The 27,077-nt window shown below is 33.3% G+C and overlaps 1 protein-coding gene across 8 annotated transcripts in view; it reads right to left on the bottom strand.

Moving 5' to 3' along the window:
• LOC143069489 (uncharacterized) overlaps window positions 1–27,077 on the bottom strand; it is a 42,440-nt gene that overhangs the window by 9,215 nt on the left and 6,148 nt on the right. Inside the window, exons 2-12 of one of the 8 annotated variants that reach the window (XM_076244159.1) lie at window positions 21,581–21,665; window positions 20,510–20,623; window positions 19,771–19,863; window positions 18,847–18,963; window positions 16,246–16,947; window positions 11,908–12,084; window positions 9,225–9,400; window positions 8,569–8,609; window positions 6,078–6,140; window positions 2,530–4,050; window positions 2,338–2,499 (exon numbers count right to left, since the gene is read on the bottom strand). In XM_076244159.1, coding sequence (XP_076100274.1) covers window positions 2,338–2,499; window positions 2,530–4,050; window positions 6,078–6,140; window positions 8,569–8,609; window positions 9,225–9,400; window positions 11,908–12,084; window positions 16,246–16,947; window positions 18,847–18,963; window positions 19,771–19,863; window positions 20,510–20,623; window positions 21,581–21,592 — 3,178 coding nt within the window. In that variant the 5' untranslated portion in view covers window positions 21,593–21,665. Of the gene's footprint in view, window positions 1–2,337; window positions 4,051–6,077; window positions 6,141–8,568; window positions 8,610–9,224; window positions 9,401–11,907; window positions 12,085–16,245; window positions 16,948–18,846; window positions 18,964–19,770; window positions 19,864–20,509; window positions 20,624–21,580; window positions 21,666–23,656; window positions 23,743–27,077 lie in introns of those variants that run through there. The other 7 variants (XM_076244161.1, XM_076244157.1, XM_076244163.1 and 4 more) reach the window with 7 other exon arrangements.

Here is a 27,077-nt window from a genome sequence, read left to right on the forward strand (position 1 = left end):
GTGATCATGTTTATTTGATACAATCATGACCCCTGCTTTGTTCACACGTCAGGATGTGATCATGTTTATTTGCTACAATCATGACCCCTGCTTTGTTCACACGTCAGGATGTGATCATGTTTATTTGCTACAATCATGACCCCTGCTTTGTTCACACATCAGGATGTGAGCATGTTTATTTGATACAATCATGACCCCTGCTTTGTCAGGATGTGATCATGTTTATTTGATACAATCATGACCCCTGCTTTGTCAGGATGTGATCATGTTGATTTGATACAATCATGACCCCTGCTTTGTCAGGATGTGATCATGTTTATTTGATACAATCATGACCCCTGCTTTGTCAGGATGTGATCATGTTGATTTGATACAATCATGACCCCTGCTTTGTCAGGATGTGATCATGTTTATTTGATACAATCATGACCCCTGCTTTGTTCACATGTCAGGATGTGATCATGTTTATTTGATACAATCATGACCCCTGCTTTGTTCACATGTCAGGATGTGATCATGCTTATTTGATACAATCTTGTGAAGATGTGATCATGTGTATTTGATACAATTATGACCCCTGCTTTGTCAGGATGGGATCATGTTTATTTGATACAATCATGACCCCTGCTTTGTCAGGATGTGATCATGTTTATTTGATACAATTATGACCCCTGCTTTGTCAGGATGTGATCATGTTTATTTGATACAATCATGACCCCTGCTTTGTTCACATGTCAGGATGTGATCATGTTTATTTGATACAATCATGACCCCTGCTTTGTCAGGATGTGATCATGTTGATTTGATACAATCATGACCCCTGCTTTGTCAGGATGTGATCATGTTTATTTGATACAATTATGACCCCTGCTTTGTCAGGATGTGATCATGTTTATTTGATACAATCTTGTCAGGATGTGATCATGTTTATTTGATACAATCATGACCCCTGCTTTGTCAGGATGTGATCATGTTTATTTGATACAATCATGACCCCTGCTTTGTTCACATGTCAGGATGTGATCATGTTTATTTGATACAATTATGACCCCTGCTTTGTCAGGATGTGATCATGTTTATTTGATACAATCATGACCCCTGCTTTGTTCACATGTCAGGATGTGATCATGTTTATTTGATACAATCATGACCCCTGCTTTGTTCACATGTCATGATGTGATCATGTTTATTTGATACAATTATGACCCCTGCTTTGTCAGGATGTGATCATGTTTATTTGATACAATCATGACCCCTGCTTTGTTCACATGTCAGGATGTGATCATGTTTATTTGATACAATCATGACCCCTGCTTTGTTCACATGTCAGGATGTGATCATGTTTATTTGATACAATCATGACCCCTGCTTTGTCAGGATGTGATCATGTTAATTTGATACAATCATGACCCCTGCTTTGTCAGGATGTGATCATGTTTACTTGATACAATCATGACCCCTGCTTTGTCAGGATGTGATCATGTTTATTTGATACAATCATGACCCCTGCTTTGTCAGGATGTGATCATGTTTATTTGATACAATCATGACCCCTGCTTTGTCAGGATGTGATCATGTTTATTTGATACAATCATGACCCCTGCTTTTTCAGGATGTGATCATGTTTATTTGATACAATCATGCCCCCTGCTTTGTTCACATGTGAGGATGTGATCATGTTTATTTGATACAATCATGACCCCTGCTTTGTTCACACGTCAGGATGTGATCATGTTTATTTGATACAATCTTGTCAGGATGTGACCATGTTTATTTGATACAATCATGACCCCTGCTTTGTCAGGATGTGATCATGTTTATTTGATACAATCATGACCCCTGCTTTGTCAGGATGTGATCATGTTTATTTGATACAATCATGACCCCTGCTTTGTCAGGATGTGATCATGTTTATTTGATACAATCATGACCCCTGCTTTGTTCACATGTCAGGATGTGATCATGTTTATTTGATACAATCATGACCCCTGCTTTGTCAGGATGTGATCATGTTTATTTGATACAATCATGACCCAGGATGTGATCATGTGATACAATCATGACCCCTGCTGTGTACACTGATTGATTGGTGTTTAATGCACTACACTATTGTGCTATTTCATGGCGGTCAGTTTTTTATTGGGGGAGAAGCTGGAGAGCCAACCATTCTTACTCCTTAATCCAAATGCCTTTCCTTAGTGGATGAGCACCAAATACCAGTACCAATTATTTTGAAATTGTTTTGACCAAGTTGGGACCAAAGTCATGAGCAAGTTATTCAACATTATATCTTTGCACAAAAAACATATTAATTATTTTAATATTGATGTTTCTTACCTTCTAAAATTTTATCATTGACAGTGTCTTCATTAGTCTCTTTGTCGGCCATCTGCTCCATGGTGCCAGCTCCTGAACTGCTGTCATCACTGGTCTTTGTGTCGGCCATCTGCTCCATGGTGCCAGCTCCTGAACTGCTGTCATCACTGGTCTTTGTGTCCTCTGCATCAACTTCTTTGGTGTCTGTGGCACCAACTTCTAAAGTATCTTTAGAAACAACTTCTGTAGTGTCCTCAGAAACAACTTTTGCTGTGTCCTTAGAAACAACTACTGTGGTGTCCTTGACATTATCTTCTGTGGTATCCTTGACACCAACTTCTGTGGTGTCCTTGACATCAACTTCTGTGGTATCCTTGACACCAACTGATGTAGTGTCTTTGTCACCAACTAATGTGGTGTCCTCAGAATCACCTTCTGATTTGGAAGCGTCTTTAACACTTTCCTGCTTAGTGGTATTATCTTCACCACTAACAGATCCAGAGGTTTCTACCTCTTTTGTTACAACACCCTCTGCAGAGGTGTTGTCTCCGCCTTTACTGGCAGTTTCTGAATGGGCTTTTTGATTCTTATCATCATCATTACTTGATGAAGTTCTTAAATCCTCCTTGGATTTTATAAGTGAATCAGTTTCTTTTGAACTATCCACTTCAACTTTGCCTCCTTCCTGGAGGTCATTTTGTCCTTTTGACACTTCTGTGTCATTCCTAACCTTTTGATCAGTTCCATCTTTGGCCTCCTGACCACTAGTGTCTTCACTGACCTTTTGGTCAGTGGTGTCTAGACCATTTTTTTCACAACCTTCCTTTTTCTTTTCTGTTCCCTTTTGGTCTTTAGCTGTTTCATTATCTGAAACATGCTGACCTGTTTTAGACTTTTGTCCCGCCTTTTTATCCTCATCTTTCTTGGAGCTACTTTTGTTTTGTTCCTCTGCCTTTGATCTCTGACCATTTTGTCCATGTTTTGTTTTTAAGCGTTTTTCTCTGGGTGACCTTGAATTGGGTGATGATAATGGAGATGTAGGTGTAAATTCTGGTGCATCTGGATTGAGCTGAGTATTAACTGTCAATTGATTACCATGGTAACCTTCCCTTGAATCTGTTGAATTCTGACTCTTTTCTGTTGAGTAGAATGAGTCATCGTCACAATCCTCCCACTCATCCTCATCTTCACCAACAACAAGATCTCGTGTATCTTCATCCCCCTTGTGCTCCCCATCATCAAAGAGAGGTCTGTGTTCCAGGACATCATCCCCCTCCAAACCATCCTGAATCAAACTCATCGTTAAATCATCATCCTCATCCCACCATAACTCTTCTGTCTGAGCTCCGTGAGTAGCTGTACCAGTTGCTTCGCCCCTTTTCTGTTTAACGGTTGAAGATTTCCTCACTGGGGTTTCACCATCAGAATATTCCACCTCAACACTGTTATCTCCAGGTGTATTATCTAATTTGATGACCAGTAAGTCTGAATCACAATTGACCACACGATCATCACCTGAAGATGTTGACCTTACTCTCTGGGGTTTAGCTTCATTGGCAGACTTGGCTTTACCCCTTCCCCTGCCTCTGCCACGCCCAGCAGCCATTCTTGGTGGGGTATCAGGATGTCTGTTTCCTCGTCCTCTGGGTGATGGCTCTCCTCGTGACTTCGTCGGTGTTTCTGGTCGTTGACGTCCCTTTTCTGAACTTACCCTAGGAGCCTCTTCTGGTGAAGCTAAGAAAAAGATAAAATAAGAAATTGTTTAAAATGGGAATAAAAGATGATATCAAAAATACTTTTCAAACTATTTTTCGTAACTTCAGATTTATTACCAAAGTCAGACTAAATTGTTGTGGAACAAACATACTAAGAAAACACCTACTGAATATTTCTAATAAGTTACTTGCAGTATAAACCATACATAAAAAAAGACCGTTCCTCATTTCCATAGAAATATTACCCACTTCTCCAACTCAATAAAATAATACTTTAAATTAATATGCCAAAAATGTGCATAAAAGACTGAAGAAAATTTACAGCTTTCAATGCAAAATAAAATCCATTTCTTAACTTTATATCATCATGACTTTTTCTGCTTAATTCAAATTTTTATAGATAAAATTTTTAAAATGTGCTAATTATAAGAAAAAATATTCAAATTCATATAAAAATTAAACTTTGATTGACTGACTGTTGCTTAACATCTGGCAGATAATATAACATGCATATCAGATAAATGAAATGGGGATAATATAATATACACTGCTGTGTACTAGCCAAATAGTCTCAGGAAGACATGTCATCCTACTTTGACAAAACTGTTTGCTTTCTTCTAAACTCCATTGTTGAATGCATATGAAAATTAGCAAATAAAGGTCACCGTACTGCCTTCAACAATAAAAAAAATTGTAAGGGTTCTGCGGAACCCAGTGTCTCGCCTACTTTTGCTGTTAATCACACACTCAACAAAAAATGAGGAAAATAATTAATAAAAATATTCCTCTAGATACTATCTTTTGATTATTATTAAATTGATTATGTTGGATCACTATGTCTCGCTTTTTTTAACAAAAGTAGAAGGCTCGACAAAAACTCATACCCCAGAGTAACCAGGTGCTCCGCAGGGCACAGCTTTATACGACCCCAGTGGTTGAACCCTGAACAGTTGGGGCAAATTTGGTCACAATATTCAAGCTTGGTCAACTTCTATACAAGTTATTATCCTGAAACTAAAAAAATGCTTGTTTTAGGCCCTTTTTGGGCCCCTAATTCCTAATCGGTTGGGACCATCATCCCCAAAATCAATCCCAACCTTCCTTTTGTGGTATTGAACCTTCTGAAAAAATTTCATGAAGATCTATTAACTTAAACTAAAGTTATTATCCGGAAACCAATGTGTCTTTGGACAAAGATGATGCAGACAACGCAGACAACATCATACCATTCGATCCCAAAAAAAATTTTGGGTCGTATAAAAAGCAATAAAAAACTCCATCATAATGTTTTTTAAACAAATTTGAAACAAGAAAACTAAAAGCCTAATCTATAAAAATAGAATATAAAAAAAAACAAGTATGAATGATATGAATCATCAACAAGGACTGAATTACCAATTTAATCATTTAGTTTTGCACCATGAATTGGCTCATATTAAAGGATGAAAACAAACAGCAAGCTATAAAAAAAATATTTTTTTCCCCCAGTGTATTCAAAACATACATGGAAGAAAAAGGATCAGGGATATTCATTCATTACACAAAATCTCTACATGCACTAGACAAAATCAAAAGCAAACAAAAGGGGTTAAATTGCTGTTCTTCATCTTAAAATCACAGTGAGGCTTTCAATATAGAACAAAGCATCTCAATGTAAATTCAAAACTTTCCGTAGCACAAGTATAAGCTGCTTTAAACAACTGCAAATGTCTAAATGCTTAAAATGATGTTTTTCTTACAGCAATCTTCCTATCTGTACTATTTTCCATTGTTTTATAAAGATATAAAGCCACTGCCGTATATGTAATTTAGGAAAAGCTGTTAGATTTGTTTTAAGGAAAGGCTTATTAAAACTGATTATTACTGAATATATCTAATACCCAAACTGATATGAAGTATGAGGAATAATAAATTGAATTACAAATTAATGATGACAAAATAAACGAGCCTAAAAATGTGATTATAAAAAGGTCACATGCTCTACATTCATTATTAAAAATGTGGCTAAATAAAAACATGAATGGTAAAGTTGCCATGCCATTGTACCTGTACCTTTATGTCGCTCGTCCATCTCACCTCGGTCAAATCGACCACTTCCAATACGACCAGCTTTAACCAGAAATCATATTTAATATTATTATATGACTATAAAATATCTCTTTTCTCATTGGCTAAAAGCATAGGGAATTAGTTTTATAATTATTTATAAACCCAAGAGATACCACATTAAACCTCGGCTATTGGCCTCAGTGAATATCATATCTCTAGGATCGATTAATCATTGCATCATAATTAGTTAACGATTCCTCTGATCTGAAAGTTAATTACTGTTTACTATTTCTTTGTAACAAATCACTGGTTTCTGAGTATATACCATATCTGTAGATTCTAGTTCCTCAATTAATATTTTTGTGATAAAAAATGTTTATGAACCATTTATATACTTTTCAAACAAAAACTCACCATATTGACCTCTAATAATAGCATTGACATTACTTAAAAGATGTAAGAAAGTAGAAAAAAATATGTATATTCAATCTACAAATTTTATTTTTAAAAATATAAATAAAACAATGAATACTGTGAATTCATATCATTCGTGGATATCATTTTTCATGGATTTTGTGGGTGCAAAGAAAACACAAATTTAAATGTTTAAAGGATTTAGGAGATAACTGTATTGTATTTTAAGCTTGGCCTTCGTAAAACTTAGATTTTACTGTCAGAACTAAGTTTACCTAGCAATCAGAGCGGAGATAGGTAAACGAATGCAACAGTAAGTTTTACAATGGCCAAGCTTAAAATACAATATAGTTATCTCCATTCTAATGCCACATATTAAAATAAATGTCATTTAATATATATTTTGGCTTAAAAATGGCATAAATGAAAAAGTCTGTGAAACTGTTGCATTGTCTTTAGCATCTAAACAATGTGCTCTCATATGTATACTCTGGATGTCAAACATGAATACTAAACGTATTTTTACTTTCCGTACTCTTCATATTGGTTTCAATATAGACAAAAAGAAGATTTTAAGACTCAAAATGTGACTACCTTGTTTATCTTTTTTAAAAATTACATACCTAAAAAAAAATCAGAATTCAAAATGGTGGCTTTCTTAGTTCAGACTGGTAGAATGTGGAATCTAATCCTCTCAGAATATTTGTCAACATCCAATGAAAATCAGGATAACAAACTAATTGCATTAGAATGCTGTGTGATTATATGGTGACTTTGAGAAACCCATGATACAAACAATCCCCTTAGTTGGTACCCACAAAAATAAATGAATCTACAGTAATCCTACAACAATAAAATTGAGAATGGAAATGGGGAATGTGTCAAAGAGACAACAACCCGACCATAGAACAGACAACAATTCTAAAGCTTTATTACAACTGTCACATAAACTTAACATTAACCATTAACCAAGAAAACTAAACATTGACCAATGAACCATGAAAATGAGGTCAAGGTCAGATGAACAATGCCAAGCAGACATGTACATTTTAACAATTCTTCCATACAATAAATATAGTTAACCTATTGCTTACAGTTTAAGAAAAACAGACCAGAACACAACAACTAAACACTGAACAATGAACGGTGAAAATGAGTTGAAGGTCAAATAAAACCTGTGCGACTGACATATAGATCATTAAATATTTCCATACACCAAATATAGTTGATCTGTTGCATATAGTAATAGAAAAAAGACCAAAAGTCAAAAATTTAACTTTGACCACTCAACCATGAAATGTCAAGGTCAGATGACACCTGCCAGCTAGACATGTACACCTTACAATCATTCCATACACAAAATATAGTAGACTTATTGCATACAGTATAAGAAAAACAGATCAAAATACAAAAACTTAACTATAAGCACTGAACCATGAAAATGAGGTCAATGTCAGATGACACCTGCAAGTTGGACATGTTCACCTTACAGTCCTCCCATACACCAAATATACTAGACCTATTGCCTATAGTGTCTAAGATGATATGGACTTGACCACCAAAATTTAACCTCGTTCCCTGATCCATGAAATGAGGTCGAGGTCAAGTGTCATCTGTATGATGGGCATGAGGACCTTGCATGGTAAGCACATACCAAATATAGTTATCCTATTACTTATGATAAGAGAGAATTTAACATTCCAAAAAAATTTTACTTTATTTTTCAAGTAGTCACTGAACCATGAAAAATGAGGTCAAGGACATTCAACATGTGACTGACGGAAACTTAGTAACATGAGGCATCTATATACAAAGTATGAAGCATCCAAGTCTTTCATCTTCTAAAATATAAAGCTTTTAAGAAGTTAGCTAACGCCACCAGTGCCACTGTCGCTGTAGCCACCCAATCACTATCCTTATGTCGAGCTTTCTGCGACAAAAGTCTCAAGCTTGAAAAAAACCTGATTTGTATAAAGTCAATGGTATCACAATATTTTGGTCACGGCCATGAAATGACCCTGAGTTCTTTAGTTCTGAATTGGGAATGTGGTTTCAATTCATAATGCTTCCTTACCTGGTCTTTTTGCTGGTTCTGTTTGTTTCGCTTCATCGGATCTAAAAAAAATATATAGAAAATTGCTGACCATGTAGAATAGAATACAAACAAACTAGGAAGTTAGGAACTATACAAAATAAGTAAAATCAACATGTACAATACCTGTGCACCAAAAAAAAGACAAACAGTAGTCCGTCCGTCCTTCTTCAGGTTAAATTTTGTAGGTCAAGGTAGTTTTTGATGAAGTTGAAATCCAATCAACTTGAAACTTAGTATACATGTGCCCTATGATATGATCTTTCAAATTTAACTGCCAAATTAGAGTTTAATCCCAATTTCACAGTCCACTAAAGATAGAAAATGATAGTGCGAGTGGGGCATCGGTGTACTATGGACAAATTCTTGTTTATTTCATTTTCTAGAGATAAAGATTATGTTTTTTGTGACTGACTGTGACTTTTGGTCTTCACTGAATTCTTGTAATACAAATTAAGGAATCAAATCTTCAACTCCAGTAATTAAATTGATTGATTGATGAGCTGAGTATGAAAAATGTACTTAAATGTTTATGATTTAAAGGCCATATACATATAAACAATTTATTTTTAATCTTACATATTGGATGTTCTCTAGAGTTAAATTTTTCTCCTTAAATTCCTTGTTTTGTTACTTACTCAAATTTTTCTTTATCCCATTCTCGTTTCCATTCTCCAGAAGAAGATTTTTGTCTTTCTATCCTTGCATTATCTACACGATCTCTGTCAGCTTTCCATTCAAAATACTCTCGTCTTTCTTTACCTGTCATAGTGACGGTCATTTCAAACTTTGATTTAGGAGGTCCATTTCTATTCTGTAGAAGAAAGCAATTGAAAAAGCACCTTTATTTATGTTTTTGAGATCCTTTGTTTCAATTAAAAAGGGGGACAACCTTTTATGTATCTTTTGTTTAGATATAAAAGGAAAGGGTCAAGTTCTTACTTCTTACAAAACTAAGTTTAACCCTAAGTCCTTCAATTCCAAATTACTGTGAAATTTTGTTGATATTTGAAAAATCTAAAAAATAACACACAAAAAAAAAATTCAGAAAATATATTTTTTACATTAAAACCTGCAATACCATATCTCAAGGAATCATTCAGATTTTCATTATAATTGCAATAAATTGTACTATGTGAATGAAAATGAATTGAGATATTAAAACTGCCAACCAACCCCATTTTGTGATTTCATTCAATTTTTAATATTTAACTTGTTCATAAAATCATTTTAAACAACAACCTTTCCAAACTTTTTAAACTAAATTTGAAATATGCTGAAATTACATAAAAAAAATCATAAGGGTTCCACGGAACCCAGTGTCTCGCCTACTTTTGCTGTTAATCGCAGACTCAACAAAAATGAGGAAAAACATCACTAAAAATTTCCCTCTCGATACTGTCTTTTGATTGAAAGAAGCTTCCAAGTTTGGTAAAAAAATCCAGGATAGTTTATGAATCTAATAAATGTTTTATAAACTTTAACTGCAGACTGTATGTAATGTTAACTGTTCCAAAAACTAAGTCCATTTATAAGTAAAATACGGAAAAAGTGAATTTTTTTTTTACAAAATTTACTTCTGAATAATATCTTATGATCAGAAACAAGCTTTTGTCTAAGTTTGGTAGAAATCCAGGATAGTTTAAGAACATTATAAAAATTTTAAAAACTTAAACCACAGAGTGAATGTTTTGTTTCTGGCAAAAAAATTATGTCCATTTATAAGTAAAATACGGAAAAGTGGAAATTTATTTTTACAAAATTTTCTTCTTGATACTATCTTATGATCATAAACAAGCTTCTGTCCAAGTTTGGTACAAATCAAGGATAGTTTATGAAAGTTATTAAAATTTTAAAAACTTTAACCACAGAGTGAATGTAATGTTTCCTCGCAGAAAAACTAAATCCATTTATAAGTAAAATACGGAAAAAATGGAATTTTATTTTTACAAAATTTACTTCTGGATACTTTCTTATGATCATAAACAAGCTTCAGTCCAAGTTTGGTAGCAATTCAGTATAGTTTAAAAAAGTTATTAAAGTTTTAAAAACTTTAACCACAGAGTGAATATTTGTGGACGCCGCCGACGATGACGACGACGGAATGTAGGATCGCTTAGTCTCGCTTTTTCGACTAAAGTTGAAGGCTCGACAAAAACACACCACTTTACATACAAAAAGACATTTACATGAAAAGCAATTTTGCACAGTAATGCCATTTCCATAGATATATAATGGATACTTAATGGAGTTACCATAAAAAGTAATTCTCTGCCTTAAACATAAAACATATCTTTTATGTATTTCTTTTGAATTTAAAAGAAACTTAAAACAATTCTAATGACTTTGAACATAATCAAATAGATTTTGATTATCAAAATTATGTGATTATATGAACATTAACTGTATTTTAATTGATCTAATTTCTACATTGATCCACAACAGAAGTTTTTGCAATTCTAGTCAATTGAGAAAAAGAGTCAAAGTTAACATACCTACCACAAGCAGGCCTGGAGTTATTTTCAATGTTGACTGTCTAGAGATAACTATTCTTGAACTACTTAGATCAATTGCCACTGACCCCCATGTACAGATATTGGCTAGGAAATAATCCCCCCCTTCCCCCTTCCTTTTTCACAAATGAAGAAACCAGGTAAACATAATGAAGATATAATGTAAGAAGAATTTAGCCCAAATTTTGATGAAATTAATCTAGTGGTTTCAGAGGAGAGGATTTTAAAATATAGTCAATATAAACAAGTGAAACTGCGAGCTACTGCTCACTGATGATACCCCCGCCCCAAGTGGATAATATTAATAGTGTAAAAATATGCAAGTGTTCGGTAAACAGGAAGTTGTCGAGTGATGAATCTGAAAACGCATCACACGGTATAGCTGACTTATATAAATCCTTAAACCAAATTTCAGAAATCCTTGTATTGTAGTTCCTGAGAAAAATGTGACGAAAATTTTCAACTTGGCTATCGTGTGTAAAATCAGACAAGTGTTCGGTAAACAGGAAGTTGTCAAGTGATGAATCTGAAAACGCATCACACGGTATGGCTGACATATATAAATGTTGATACCAAATTACAGAAAGGGTGGATGTGTAGTTCCTGAGAAAAATGTGACGAAAGTTTCATGGGACGGACTGACTGACGGACGGACTGACTGACGGACGGACGGACGGACTGACGGACGGACGGACTGACAGACAGAGGTAAAACAGTATACCCCCCTTTTTTAAAGCGGGGGTATAATAAGAAGATGTGGTATTAGTGTCAATGAGACAACTCTTCAATTCCACTGAGAATAACTTACCTGTCTTTCTTTGACATTTTTCATTTGATTCTTCACATTGCTAAAATCCTGACCACCAAAATTTTTGGGGTGTCTTCTAGGAGGTTCTCTCCTATCTGATCTTTCTTGTTGTTTATGCTGCATTCCCTCCCTTGATCTGTCTGACAAAAAGTTGTAGGAAGGATCTGGAGGAGGTCCCTGAAAAGTAATTGTCAAAAATATAATAAGTAAAATATGATTCATTACCGTTACAGTGTTCTCCCCTGTATTTCCATACATGGGGTTAAAGTTTCACTAAAATCATAGCACAATGTTTATTAAACCTTTTATAATAAAATCTTACAGATAGTGATGTGGTAAAACAAGAGTGCACACCCTGAAATGTCTTGCCTTCTTTACTTATCATTGATAAAATTGATGCTGAACATTTTACACTGACCATTGTAGTGATGAAGTTTCATTGATATTTATCAAAATAGGTATTTTTTTTTATGAAATGGACTCAAATGCAACTTAACAAATTACAGACAAGAGTGCACACGCTGAAATGTCTCGCCTTCTTTACTTATCATTTATATCCTGCTGATAGTCTTAAATATAAAGCTTTATTACAACTGTAACATAACCTTAACATTAACCAAGAAAACTAAACATTGACCAATGAACCATGAAAATGAGGTCAAGGTCAGATGAACCATACCAGGCAGGCATGTACAGCTAACAATTTTTCCATAAAACAGATATAGTTGACCTATTGCTTATAGTTTAAGAAAAACAGACCAAAACACAAAAAAATAACATTGAGCAAAGGACTGTGAAAATGAGGTCAAGGTAAAAAATACTGTGGATATAGGTCATAAAATATTTCCATACACCTAATATAGTTGACCTATTGCATATTGTATTAGAAAAAAAAAAACAAAACTCAAAAACTTCAGTTTTGACCACTGAACCATGAAAATCAGGTCAAGGTCAGATGACACCTGCCAGTTGGACATGTTCACCTTACAGTCCTTCCATACACCAAATATACTAGTCCTATTGTTTATAGTATATGAGATATGGACTTGACCACCAAAACTTAACCTTGTTCACTGATCGATTAATTGAGGTCGACGTCAAGTGAAAACTGTCTGCTGGGCCAGAGGACCTTGCAAGGTATGCAGTTATCCTATTACTTAAAGTAAGAGAGAATTTAAAATTACAAAAAATCTTAACTTTTTTTCAAGTAGTCACTGAACCATGAAAATGAGGTAAAGGACATTGGAAATGTGACTAACAGAAACTTCGTAACATGAGGCATCCATATATATATATAAAACATCCAGGTCTTCAGTTTTCTAAAATATAAAGCTTTTAAGAAGTAAGAAAACACCACCGTAGCCGCCGCCAGTGGATCACTATCCATATGATGAGCTTTCTGCGACAAAAGTCCCAGGCTCGACAAAAAATTAATGCCATTATGCTACAAGTCTCCAGGAAGAACACTGATCAAGCACAAAATCTGCTTCAGTTCAATAATCTATTATATTCAAAATAACATTGTTCTATTTTTAATATTCAATTGTTGTGACCAAAGAATATCCTGCAACTTCTTAAAATCCAGCAGTTCTTCCCAAAAATTCTTACAAATTTCAACACAAGTCACCTTCATTTCAGTATAACTTACAATCAATTTTAATAATAAGACTTTTAGTAAAAAGAGACTTTAAAGTTGCTGGAATATTCTGATGATAACTTTGCATTGGCTCACATACCACAGGCCGGGATCCAGAGGCGGGGATTCTGGGGATTTAAACCCCCTTTTTTTGGACGATCAATGCTTTTGAATGGGGACATGTAGTTGGAACCCCCCCCATTGTCCTGGGTTAGGACCCCCCCTTTTAAAAATGGCTGGATCCGCCCCTGTACCAACTGACAGTAATAGTCTGTATTTGAGTAGATAATAGTTTTATGTACAGTGGAATCCTTATTATTCATTGGATACTAATTTTCTAGGATTTCTTTGGTACAGGTAAACCAAGAAAGTAAATGTACAAAGAATAACAAATTTTCTATATCAAGCACAAGAATTATTCATGATATTGCACATGATGTAAAAAACTTGTCTTTCGTTGCAGACTGTAAGCTAACCTCTAGCATGTCTAATTGATTTCTCATTGAAATTTCCTTTAAATAATATAAGGTCCTATATAGACAATTTGAATTTCCGTAAAAGGTCCTGCTTAAGATCTGTATTAAGTTTATATGTACATAATTGGAGGTTCTCAAGTCTTGACTTTTATAATTAAACAAGAGGCTGTCACAACGACAGCAAACCGGATTTATTTACATTTATTTGTGTCCTGGCAATATCAGATGATATCATTACTGATTAATGGTGAAAGTGAAAATCATCAATATCAAATTTGACCTCTATTTTGTCATCAGTATCAACATTTTGAAATAATAATATTTGAAAAGCTTAGATTGAATGGTTCATGAGTAAATGCAACAACGTGAATGGAAACGCCATTTTACGATCTTTCAAGAACCATAACTCCTGAACAGTAAAAGTCAAAATCGTCATTATGGAACTTGACCTCTATTTTGTCATCAGTAACAACATATTAAAATTTCAAAAGCTTTGGTTGAATGGTTCATGAGAAAATGCACGGACACGACGGGAAACACCATTTTTCAATCTTTCAAGAACCATAACTCCTGAACGGTAAAAGTCAAAATCGTCATTATTGAACTTGACCTCCATTTTGTCATCAGTAACAGCATATTAAAATTTCGGAAGCTTTGGTAGAACAGTTCATGCATAAATGCACGGACACGACTGGAAACTCCATTTTTCAATCTTTCAAGAACCATAACTCCTGAACGGTAAAAGTCAAAATCGTCATTATTAAACTTGACCTCCATTCTGTCATCAGTAACAACATATTAAAATTTGGGAAGCTTTGGTAGAACAGTTCATGAGTAAATGCACGGACACGACTGAAAACTCCATTTTTCAACCTTTCAAGAACCAAAACTCCTGAACGGTAAAAGTCAAAATCGCATTTATTGAACTTGACCTCCGTATAGTTGTCAGTAATAACATATTAAAATTTTAAAAGCTTTGGTTGAACGGTTCATGAGTTAATGCACGGACAACATTTTATTGCCGCATTTCAAGAACCATAACTCCTGAAAGGTAAAAGTCAAAATCGCCATTATTGAACTTGACCTTGGTATAGTTGTCAGTAATAACATATTAAAATTTTAAAAGCTTTGGTTGAACAGTTCATGAGTTAATGCACGGACAACATTTGATTGCCGCCCGACCGCCCGACCGCCCGCCGTACATCCCCAAATCAATAACCGATATTTTTGTCACAAAAAATCCGGTTAAAAATGAAAAGTGCTCTACCAGAAGAGACAACGAAGTACCAGATCTCAGATGTGCTTTATTTTGCACCTTATCCCAGTAGTGTTATGTCTTCAGACTTTTCAAACATTCAATCCATTTTTTCTCCAATGGAAGAGAGGGTAAGTGTCAAAGCCAATATCTTAAATTTAATTGATGATAAATGCATATATATTCAACCAATAAAAGGAACTGAAAACTCAATAAAATGGCCAACACCAAAAAATTACTTTTAAAATACATGTATTACTATAGTTATATAGTACATCAAACAAATTTTCATGACAGAATAATTAACAAAAAGAACTTAAACATGATTGACTACTGAAATTTCAGAAATTTTGTGCATTTATTATTGCACTTATGTCATTTTAGACTAAAATGTGATTTAAATTTTGTGATATTGAGAAAAATCCTGTTAATTGATAAAATATATTTCAAAAAATATGAGTTCAAATTATTGCAATTATAACCCTGTTGCATTTTTCGAAATAATAAAAACATTGAAATAATTTCTGAATTCACAGTACTTAATTAGAAACAGTAACCAAATTCAATTTTACCATCATGATTTTCTGAAAGAATAAAAGTTAAAATGTTCAATTCGTTTTTGAACTTTAGGTACCACAAATTCTTATTGATTTTCAAAACCTCTTACTCAAGATATGGATTAGTTGAACTTTAATTCAGCAAGTGAAAAGGTACAAGCAATGTCGGCTGCCATGAAAACAAAACGTAGCCATGCCTCAACAATGTTTCATTCCAAAAAACAAAAACAGAACAATAAAGGCAAGCAAAATTGTTTGCAGCATTTTAAACTGAATCAGAAATACTTGGCCTGTATAATTTTCTGGTCAAGTTTAATAAACTGGAAAACTAAATTGGTCAATTTTTATTCTCAACTGACATGACTGACCAGTAAAGAGGCAGTTGTTGGAGATTTTGGTCTTAATTAAACTCACTTCAGGTCTATCGTCATGATAATCCTGTGCCCCACCATGTGGTCTTTTCCTTGGTTGATCAAATTCTGAATCATCAAACTGTTCCCTGTTATCGTGGTAGCTGTTCCTCTTAAACTCCCCACTGTATCTGTTCCCATTAGATCCCTGTCTATTGTACTGGTTCCCACCACCTCTACCTCTCGAGTCCTGTCTGCTAAATTCACCACTGTTACGAAAGTCACGTTTGTCATAGAAATCTTCACCACTACTCCTAGAATCCTGCCTGTTGTAGTCATTTCTCCCTCGTCCCCGACCTCGAGAATCTTGTCTGTGGCTAAAATCACCACTTTTACGAAATTCCCTTTTATCATGATAATCCTCATTACTGTTCCAAGAGTCCTGCCTGTTAAAATCATCAGATCTGTTCTCTTTGTAATGATCATTACTGCCACCCCTTCCTCCCCTTGATCCACGACCGCGAAAGTTTCTACGATTTCCACCTCCTCGTCTGTCGTTATTGAAATGTTTATGTTCAGGACTAGCATCTCTGTCATCATGTTCTCCGAATCGGAAATCTTGTGGTCTATCATTTTCCCCAAAACTAAATCTTTTAGGTGTGTCCTGTCTAAATCTATACTCATCGTCTCCAGAATTCTGAAATCGATTACTATCATCCTTTAGCTGCACATTTCTGGACTCAGAATTTCTAGTTATATGCATATCCTAAACCAAGGAAAACGTGCAGTTAGTACATCCATGCAATCATATTAATTATTAGTAAAGGGTTGTTTAACAAACTAGCATGCTAATGGGAATACTAATCGCTACATAAGTAAAAGATTAACTCTTTATTGTTTATAATTTGTTGTTAAGTTACATGTTTTAAATACTTTTGATACCAGAAGTTATTTTTCACTATAAAAAAAATACTGATATACATCACTTTCAACTCATCATGCTTTGCCAGGGTATAAAACCAGTCTACGATTGACAAAGGGAAGTAATTTGTTTATAAGATGTGTATAAACAGAATCAAATAAGTAATTGGCAAAAAGACTAATGTAGGTAACCAATTTTCGTGTATTTTTTGCTTCATGGGTATTAAAAAAACACTTGTTCTAATAATGTTTATGAAGGAAATTTTGTCTATAGGCAAACTATGTCAAAACCATAAAATCAAATATCCACTAAAAACAGTTGTTGCCAAAATTCCAAAAAGAAATGAATTCACAGTATTCTGACTTGATACCAACCATTTTTAACTATTTCTCATAATTATTTGAGCAAGTACAGTTTTAAAGTATTTGAATTAACCTGGCCTTCTTGAAGTTCCAACCTCCTGTACCATAATACAGGCAAGCAAGTTTGCATGAAATGACCCTTTTTGGAATTCAATGTTCCACAGCAATGTTAATGTCTGACCAATTGGTACTACAAGATTAACCTATAATCATAGGAGGGTTGAGATCTCACAAACATGTTTAACCCCGCCGCATTTTTGCGCCTGTCCCAAGTCAGGAGCCTCTGGCCTTTGTTAGTCTTGTATTATTTTAATTTTAGTTTCTTGTGTACAATTTGGAAATTAGTATGGCGTTCATTATCACTGGACTAGTATATATTTGTTTAGGGGCCAGCTGAAGGACGCCTCCGGGTGCGGGAATTTCTCCCTACATTGAAGACCTGTTGGTGACCCTCTGCTGTTGTTTTTTATTTGGGCGGGTTGTTGTCTCTTTGACACATTCCCCATTTCCATTCTCAATTTTATTGTCATAGTAAGGTACAATCATAGGTATGTTAAATGAAACTAAATGCATAAACTAATTTATATTTCATAGTGTTAGTAAAATATCTATATGCTATCTACAATGCTGACATAATACACCCGACTGCACCTCAAAAGCTCCAAAGCAAACTGTTAAAATGGACAATATTTTAATTTGGGAGCAGAAAGTTATGAAATGTGATTGTTTTAAAAACACAACAAGTTCAATCTTAAAAGAGTTTGATTAAACATCTAACTTTGGAACAGTTAAGGCATGTTAGGAATATTCAGTTTTTCCTTATTACATTTATGGGGTACATGTGATAATGCAAAAATTCCTGTAACATTCAACATTTATGTTTGCTATCTTAAAATGTTTCCTTGATATTTTTTTTGAAATTATTAAGCATATTTGAAAAACAAGATATCAATTAAATGATCGCAATGGAAGAGAATTCTTTACAGAATTATTTTGAAAGTATGTAAAATTGTATTTCATAATTTGTTTATATATTTATAAGCTGCATGAGATAGAAATTGACCTAATGCAAGTGCACCTATACATGTACAACTTTGATTGACCTTATGCAAGTGCACCTATACATGTTCAACTTTGATTGATTTTGTAACATTCAAATACCACACAAATGATAATATTTTGGACTGTTTAGTAGTGTTCTTATATCAACCAAATTTTCAAACAGTTGCAGACTTTTCATCGAGATTTTGTCAACCCCCCAAAAAGGATAACAGATGTATTGATATGCATTTACATATGGTCAATTTCTATCCAAAGCAGCTCATATTTTGTAAAAAAAGGATAGGGACCAGATAAAATTTACGTCAGTATGATTATATACCTGAACATGATTGAAATCTCCCCCTGATTTAGGGCGTGGCTTCCCTCTTCCAGCAGGTTTATTATTTTTCCTGGGCTGGTCAATATTATCTGTATATTTTCTGTCATTTGGATATGTCTGCAAAAATAAACAATTCTTGGAAATCAAAATTTGCAAACAGAACCTTAAAGAATTACATTCTAACACATTTTAATTACATTTTTACTCTGATGTTTATCAATATCATGATGGTGATGGGGGTACGACCTTGACTCCCTTTAAGGCCCTAGAACAGTTGGCTTAGTGCCCTAAGATGTTAAGTGAGCTTCAGAATATGGTTGTTGTAAAATTTGTTGGGAAGAAGGCAGCTATTTTGTTTTGCATATATGGTGATTTTATTTCTTAATTATTTTGTATTTTAAAGTAGTCTTCTTTCAGTCAGCTAATTTTTTTTTAGGGTTACTCAGGGTTGCAACTTTTTTTCAGACATGAAATTCAACGGTTGTCCCAGCATTTTTCTGCATTATCAGTGGTTTTCAAGGACAGTGGTTCTTATGTCATGGTTGAAATTGAACTTGATAAATAACATTTTTAAAAAGACCATTTGCTCAAGTGTAATTGAGACCAGGATTCACCTACAGGTATATCAAGTCGTCCAATCTGTACAAAATTGGCTCATGAGTACCAGTTTAACACATATGGATACCAATTTTCCAGGAACGAATCAATGAGCAGAAGGGAGATAATTCAATTTAATTATCAATGATTTTCAATGATTTGTTTTGCATTTTTATATTTTTCATGCCCTTTTCAGGCAAAGATATATATCCTATACTTCCTATCTTTTCCTGGATGCATTGCAACCCTGGTTACTATTCTGGAACCTGTTCAAGGATTGACTTGTTTCTTCTGATAAAGTTGTGTAATATCTGTGGGGGAAATTACCTGTTTTTCTTTCGTAGGTGAGTTACTGCCGGAGAGATCAGTTGGCAATGGCTTGGACAATGAAGCTGCTACTTTCTTGTCTTTTTGTATTTCCTAAGAAATTAAATCAAATATAAATAGTTAACTATTATATATTAATGCTGAATTAAAACAGATTTTTTTTAAAGAAAAAAAGTAAATTATAATACATGTACCAATTTATATCTTTTTTGGCACCTTAAATCCTCAATCACTTGAAATTAAATTCTAAATTTCAATTTTTATTGTAATCCTATGAAAAATGTATAAGTAACTGTCTCAATGTGTTTTTAACCACAATGATTCCCCTAGCACAAAAGCTGTTTCATAAAATTTGTAAATTTTTAACCTATATATACTAGGTTTTTCAATGTAAATCCTTTCCACCCCACCCCACCCCACCCCCCAAACTTCCCCTAAAAAACAAAATTATCACAAAAATCAAGAATCAATTTTGACTAGCATACAGGTACTAATATAAAGTAATTTTTTTGCTGAAATACTAGCACAATGCATGTCTCTTGACATGATTTTTCAATCCTGACCTAAGTTTTTGTCCAAATTTCACTGAGACAAAGAAACATTCCTATTTCAGGTATTCACCAAGTGCTTTAAAATTTGGAAAAAGATTTCTGCAATATTGTCATCAATCCTTCCTAAAGGTCAGCTACCAGCTCATTCCAAATATACTATTGTTCAAGACTAATCATAACAACATTACCTCATGTCTTTTTCTTAAGGCATCATTCTTTTTTCTTATTTCTTCCATCTTTTTATTCAGTAATGCTTCCCTTTCCTCCTTGGTCAGGATATCAAGGAACAACTCTGCAGAAGCCTGAATACCACAAAATAGTACCATTGATTAGATTTCTTTCTGCTGACTCAACAAAAATTGCATTTTTCATGCATACTTATATTGATATCACAATTTTGACGAACGTTATATTTACAAATTAAACAAGCCTGTAGGAAACTTGAATATAGTTCAACACTTAAATTTGATGTTAATTATTCCAATGATATCCATGACAATTATTATCCAACACATATCAATGGAAACACCAATAGCACAGGACACATTGAATATACAATATACAAGTTAACATTTTTCAGTTGATTATATGGACCAGATGTTGTCACTAATAACATATATGTATTTATTTATTTTTTAAGAAAACATACAGACATTCATAGGTGCTTTTTTATCAATAAAAATACATGGGAAACACAAAGATATTTATAAATTGATTTGTTGAAAGAATGTCATAAATGTGTGCTTATTCATTCTTTAAAAATAAATACAAGCTTCCCATTTGTGTAATGAGTGTCTATGACTTATATTATTGATTTTTTTTAAATGTTTGCATACAATATTAAAATGTGTGATACAGTTCACAACTGACCCCCTACGGATCCATATACTATTTTCATTTATTTTCATGGGTACCAATTTTTGTGGATTAAAGAAAACTTGCATGTTTGTAGATTTTTAATTTTGTGGTTATGCCAAAGTCAGCATACAAGCCCATAGCAAATTTTTAATTTGTTAAATATTTAATTTCGTGGTACACCTGTTTCAACAAACAAAAAATAATGAATCCACAGTATAGAGTTCTATGGAACTGTAGCTATATATTTATAGGGGGTCAGTAGCAAACTATAAAACTCATAATAGCATAAATTTGAAATAAATGTAGCTCCTATGAAAATTTGAGGTAAAGACATGTTTTATAAAAAACTTTAAAGAAGAGAAGTAGTACTATAGTTTTGTGTTTCAGTTTTAAATACCCACCTCATTAGCCATGATTTCTATCTATACGGGAACAAAGTGGGAACAGTTTCAGCAGATGGCCATTAGTAGTGAGACTAGCCCATTCCTGAAATATAAAAACAAAATTATACAAAATAATGCCTCTTACAATATAAACTGTCAAAACTTCAACACAACACTAGCTAAAACCTGTGCACCCAGAGTATGATATTCAGAAATGCAGATATACCCAACTTACTGCAACTATAGGTGGTCTCGTACTTAATATATACCCAACTTACTGCAACTATAGGTGGTCTCATACTTAATATATACCCAACTTACTGCAACTATAGGTGGTCTCATACTTAATATATACCCAACTTACTGCAACTATAGGTGGTCTCATACTTAATATATACCCAACTTACTGCAACTATAGGTGGTCTCATACTTAATATATACCCAACTTACTGCAACTATAGGTGTAGTCTCGTACTTAATATCTGGCTACAGTGATTGCTTGTTATTGAGAACCATATTATTGCATCTGAATGTTATCATGTTTTTTTAATGAGTTTCTGGGTTGCTCAAAATAGTCAATAACAAGAATGTGTCCATAGTACACGGATGCCCCACTCCCACTATCATTTTCTATGTTCAGTGGACCGTGAAATTGGGGTCAAAACTTTAATTTGGAATTAAAATTAGAAAGATCATATCATAGGGAACATGTGTACTAAGTTTCAAGTTGATGTAACTTTAACTTCATCAAAAACTACCTTGACCAAAAACTTTAACTTGAACTTTGCACTATCATTTTCTATGTTCAGTGGACCATGAAATTGGGGTCAAAACTATAATTTGGCATTAAAATTAGAAAGATCATATCGTGGGGAACATGTGTATTAAGTTTCAAGTTGATTGGACTTCAGCTTCATCAAAAACTACCTCGACCAAAAACTTTAACCGGACGAATGAACGGAGGCACAGACGGATGGACGGACGAACGGAGGCACAGACCAGAAAACATAATGCCCCTCTACTATCGTAGGTGGGGCATAAAAATACATGTTATACCCATGTTTCCGTTGACAAAAAAAAGTAGGTTACTAAGACAAATTCTACTAACGAAAGCTTCATTTGGAGCTTATGTGTTTAGAAGCCTCTTATTTCGTCGGTACACCTTTCCTATATTGCCTTTTAAGACAAATACTTATAGAGGAAATGTTGGTACCTGCAGGGATCTCAATATATAAAGAAAACATTTCTACAGTATAAAAAGACTAAAGTGTATATATAATTCATTGTATTGTATTATGTTGTAATACAAGTCTTAACTTAATCAGACTTAATCAATAAAAGAGAACTGCAACAAACTTGTAATGGGTCTTATTACACATTAAAGAAATTTCCACAACTTATCATTATGACATAGAATCAGCTCTATCTATAAAGTATGCAGACTAACACACATTTAACAGCTGTGACAATATGCGCTAGATACACCTATGAGTGTATTAGCACAATCTGTTATCATTCTAATTTACACCAAGATATTATTGTCTATGCAGAATATGATTTTTTTTATTCTTTTCAATAATTTAGGGGGGGGGGGGGGGGGGGGTCTTTTGGCGATTTGATCATATGTTATTGAAAAGCATGACAAATGTTACTAAGGGTATATCCCTTTTCATTTAATGACATCTTGGTGTAAATACAAAAATAAAGGCCCTAAAAAAATAGTATGAAAGTTCATTTAGAATGTTTAGGCCAATATAACAGAATTTTAGATTCTGGTCATATTTTGTTTTGAAGTGAGGCTGGGGTGAATAATTTTATTTACTATTTTTTTTTGTTAAAACATGTTTTAATTTTATTAATTAAATGGACAGAAGTCCAACTACATTTTTAGACTTTGAAAAAGTTGGAACAGATAGGTGCTGGGGGGAGAGAATTTTATGATATTCAGGTTGATTGAGTGCAATCCCTTAAAATAATAACCTCAAAATTTTGATTAATTTTTTACTATTTGCTCTGAAAAAAAATATATATATATATACCGGTATATATAATAAAGAAACAAATTATAAATTTATAGAATAATCAATTGCTTACCTACTTATTGTTTTCAGCTAAGTGTAGCCCCCACAACAATCATTTTTAAGGGGTGGCCTAAAAAAGTCCAATGAAGTCTGGTATCACAACAATACCTTGTAGCCATTTATAAAGTGCAAAACAACATATGAAATAATCAACAAATTGTATCCTACATGTTGTAAAATGCCTCTCCCTCAATTTTTACATACTTACTTATCCATGTTATCACATGATCCTCAGGCTGACTGAGAAACTGACAAATTTACTTATCTATTTAAATGTTATTCTGCCAAATATTACTCACCACGGCAGGTCAATTAAATATCTATCTGGTAAACTTTTACTTATGTTTATAATCTACATGTAACTGATTTAAATCTAATATCCCCTCCAATATATTGATGATTCTTATTTAAATAACAATGACAATGAACTTATATCAAAGAATTTATACATTGTATTCCTTTAAATTTCATGAATTTATAGGAATTATTTTTTAATGAAGAAACAAAATCATAAATTTGATTGCTTTTCCACCTTCAGAAAAACTAAATTTTAGATATAATTTTATTGAGCTTTAATTTCTTTAGGTGAAATGAAGGATTGGTTTTTTTCAAATTAAAATTTTTACCATAAAGAACTAAAATTAAATTTGAAATAAATATTACATTTAGAAATATTAAGCATAATCATAGATGTTATATAGGTGTTACATCTATGGAACAATTAAGTTTGTTGTAAAGATACAGTTTGCAATTGATTTGTAATTCGTAATTATCTCAGCTTATAGCCTTTGAATATAATTTCAAGGGGATAAAATGCCCAGATCACCCCCCCCCCCCTCCCCCCTTTTCCCTCTTTTTAGGCCATTAATTTCATTGAAACTTAAAAAGCACTAGCCATAATGACCCGATTTTAAATAAATTCACTATTGTACAATTCTGCAGACAATGCAATATTCAATAATTACATTTTTATCAGCTAATTAAACTAATATCATCATTACAAAGATGATACATTCATTCATAGAATGTGGGGAACAGCTGGGAAAATAGAAATCTACATAATTAACAGATGTGGTACCTGGTGCATCTGTTATCATACAGCACTGAATATACTTATCTTCTACATCATATTTACTATCTGTGTATACTACAAAGAAAACTTCACAGAGAGGAGGGTTGACCTACATGACCTAGACACAAGACTTCACTTATATCTGTACATACTACAAAGAAAGAGGGGAGGGCCTTAAGTTGACCTTGAAACAAAACTACCTATTAAACCATAACTTATATATATGTGTATTCTACAAAGAAAACTTCACAGAAAGATGGGACTTTTGGGAGGTTCAGAATTATCATAAGTTGACCTAGACACAAGACTACCTACTTAAAACTGAATTAATATATTTTGTACAAAGAAAAAAGAAAACTGACTCTTAAAGAGGAGGTTTAAGGTACTTAGACCCCAGCATTATCTGAGGCTTACAGACTACCTCATAACCCTTATATCTGTAATCATGAAATGGGAGGGTCTACTAAAGTTGGCCTGGACCCGAGAATCCAATCTATAGACATGATCTAACATGAGACATACCTACTAAATCATCCCTTATTTCTGTAATACTTAAAAGTAGGGAGGGAGGGTCTTGACTTTTGATTAACAAGTAGTTCTGTTTAAGCAATCTTTAAAAAAAAATGTAAATAGTAACTTTTGATTAAATCAAGAAAGAATTGAATTAGCTACAATTTTATTTGTTCCTAGCAACAAAATTTATAAACTGTAAACATGTGTATTGGTTGAATGTCTGGTGTCATCTTTTAAAAAAAAATATAACTCACTCCAAACGATTGTAGGTAATATATCTTTCTAAAGAAATATAACACATAATGTTAGATGTGTAAAATACTGACTACAAATGTACCTAAACATGCTAAATGTATATTTGTATATATACCTTAAGAAAATAAGCAGACTCTTCTATGAAAATAGGAAAGAGATTATTGTAAAGCCAGTAGTACAGTCAACACAAATGAAATGATGGCCAAGTTTACTTTCATAGCATGAGTAATAACTCTGTCAACTTGTTTGTCTGCCAAAAAGACCTAGAGTTTTGTACAGAAATAACATGGAAAATATCTGATATCAAATCAACAGTATAAGACTATAAAAATTAAAGTAAATGAAAAATAGCTATTTGACAAATTCTAAGCTTCAGCTGACTGCACTGACATAAAAAGAAGGTTACAAATGTTCAATAAATATATATTTTGGGGTGTTTGAAGTACTACACAGGAACTGAGTTCACTTTGTAGGCCCAGAATTCTCAAAAAGTGGTGGTCCAAGGGATTTAACAAAGAATCTACACAATTTTGGTATTTTGTAATAGAAATAGTAGTGAGAACCAGCAGTTTTTCTTCAAGGACCACCAGGGAAAAAAGATTTGCAGAACTCTGTAGGCCAGTATTTTGTTTTCAAAAGACAATGAAAGATGTGCATACAAGTATAGTTGAGGGATGTAGTTGGGTTTATTTTTTATTTAAAGGAATTTATAACATTACACAGTTTTGAAGATATTTCATCATGGTCATGTTCATGAATGAACTGAGTTTAAATATCGGCTACCTTTCCTGATCCATATACATTCAGAAAAAGTGTACATTCTTAAGATTTTTTACACAGACTAATTTTTTAAGAAAAAAATTTTCAAGCCAAAAAAAGGAAAACATTTATCTTCATTCAGATTTATATATCCCTTATTTTCAGATGAAAGACTCAAAAAGTTAGAAATTTTTCGGCTTCTTATATGTAGGTACATATTATTTTGACCTATCAAAGTAAATATTATTAACAATAAGTACATGGCAGGTCACATACCAAAGTCTTCCCAGGTAATAATCTTAGGTAAATAAAATATGTGCCTACAGGTTCAATTTTTAAATTCTTTTGATGTAATTGATGGAGTGGAACAAATATTTAGCAATAAGAAATATCAATGTGGTCATTATATACCCCCTTGTTCCAATTGACACTTTAAGTTTATAAATAAGTATTTGGTTTGTAAAGTAATTGTTAAAACTTAAAGAGATAATAATCACAGTATTGTTAATGGGATAATAAAATTGTTTTTTGGATTTTTTGTTGACCAGTTCAATCAAATTCTGAATAATGCTAAATAAATAGCAGTGTCCAACCATTCAAAATGTCTATGATATCAGTGTTCTACATAGTGACTTTAGCATTAGGTTTGCTTCCCTGGTTTTGAATTTTGGAGAAAACCATTAGTTGATAGCCCCATAATGCTTCCTATGTTAAAAGAGGGACGAAAGATACCAGAGGGACAGTCAAACTCATAAATCGAAAATAAACTGACAACACCATGGCTAAAAATGAAAAAGACAAACAAACAATAGTTCACATGACACAACATAGAAAA

This window comes from Mytilus galloprovincialis, chromosome 3, assembly GCF_965363235.1.
Source record: "Mytilus galloprovincialis chromosome 3, xbMytGall1.hap1.1, whole genome shotgun sequence".
Lineage (NCBI taxonomy): Eukaryota > Metazoa > Mollusca > Bivalvia > Mytilida > Mytilidae > Mytilus > Mytilus galloprovincialis.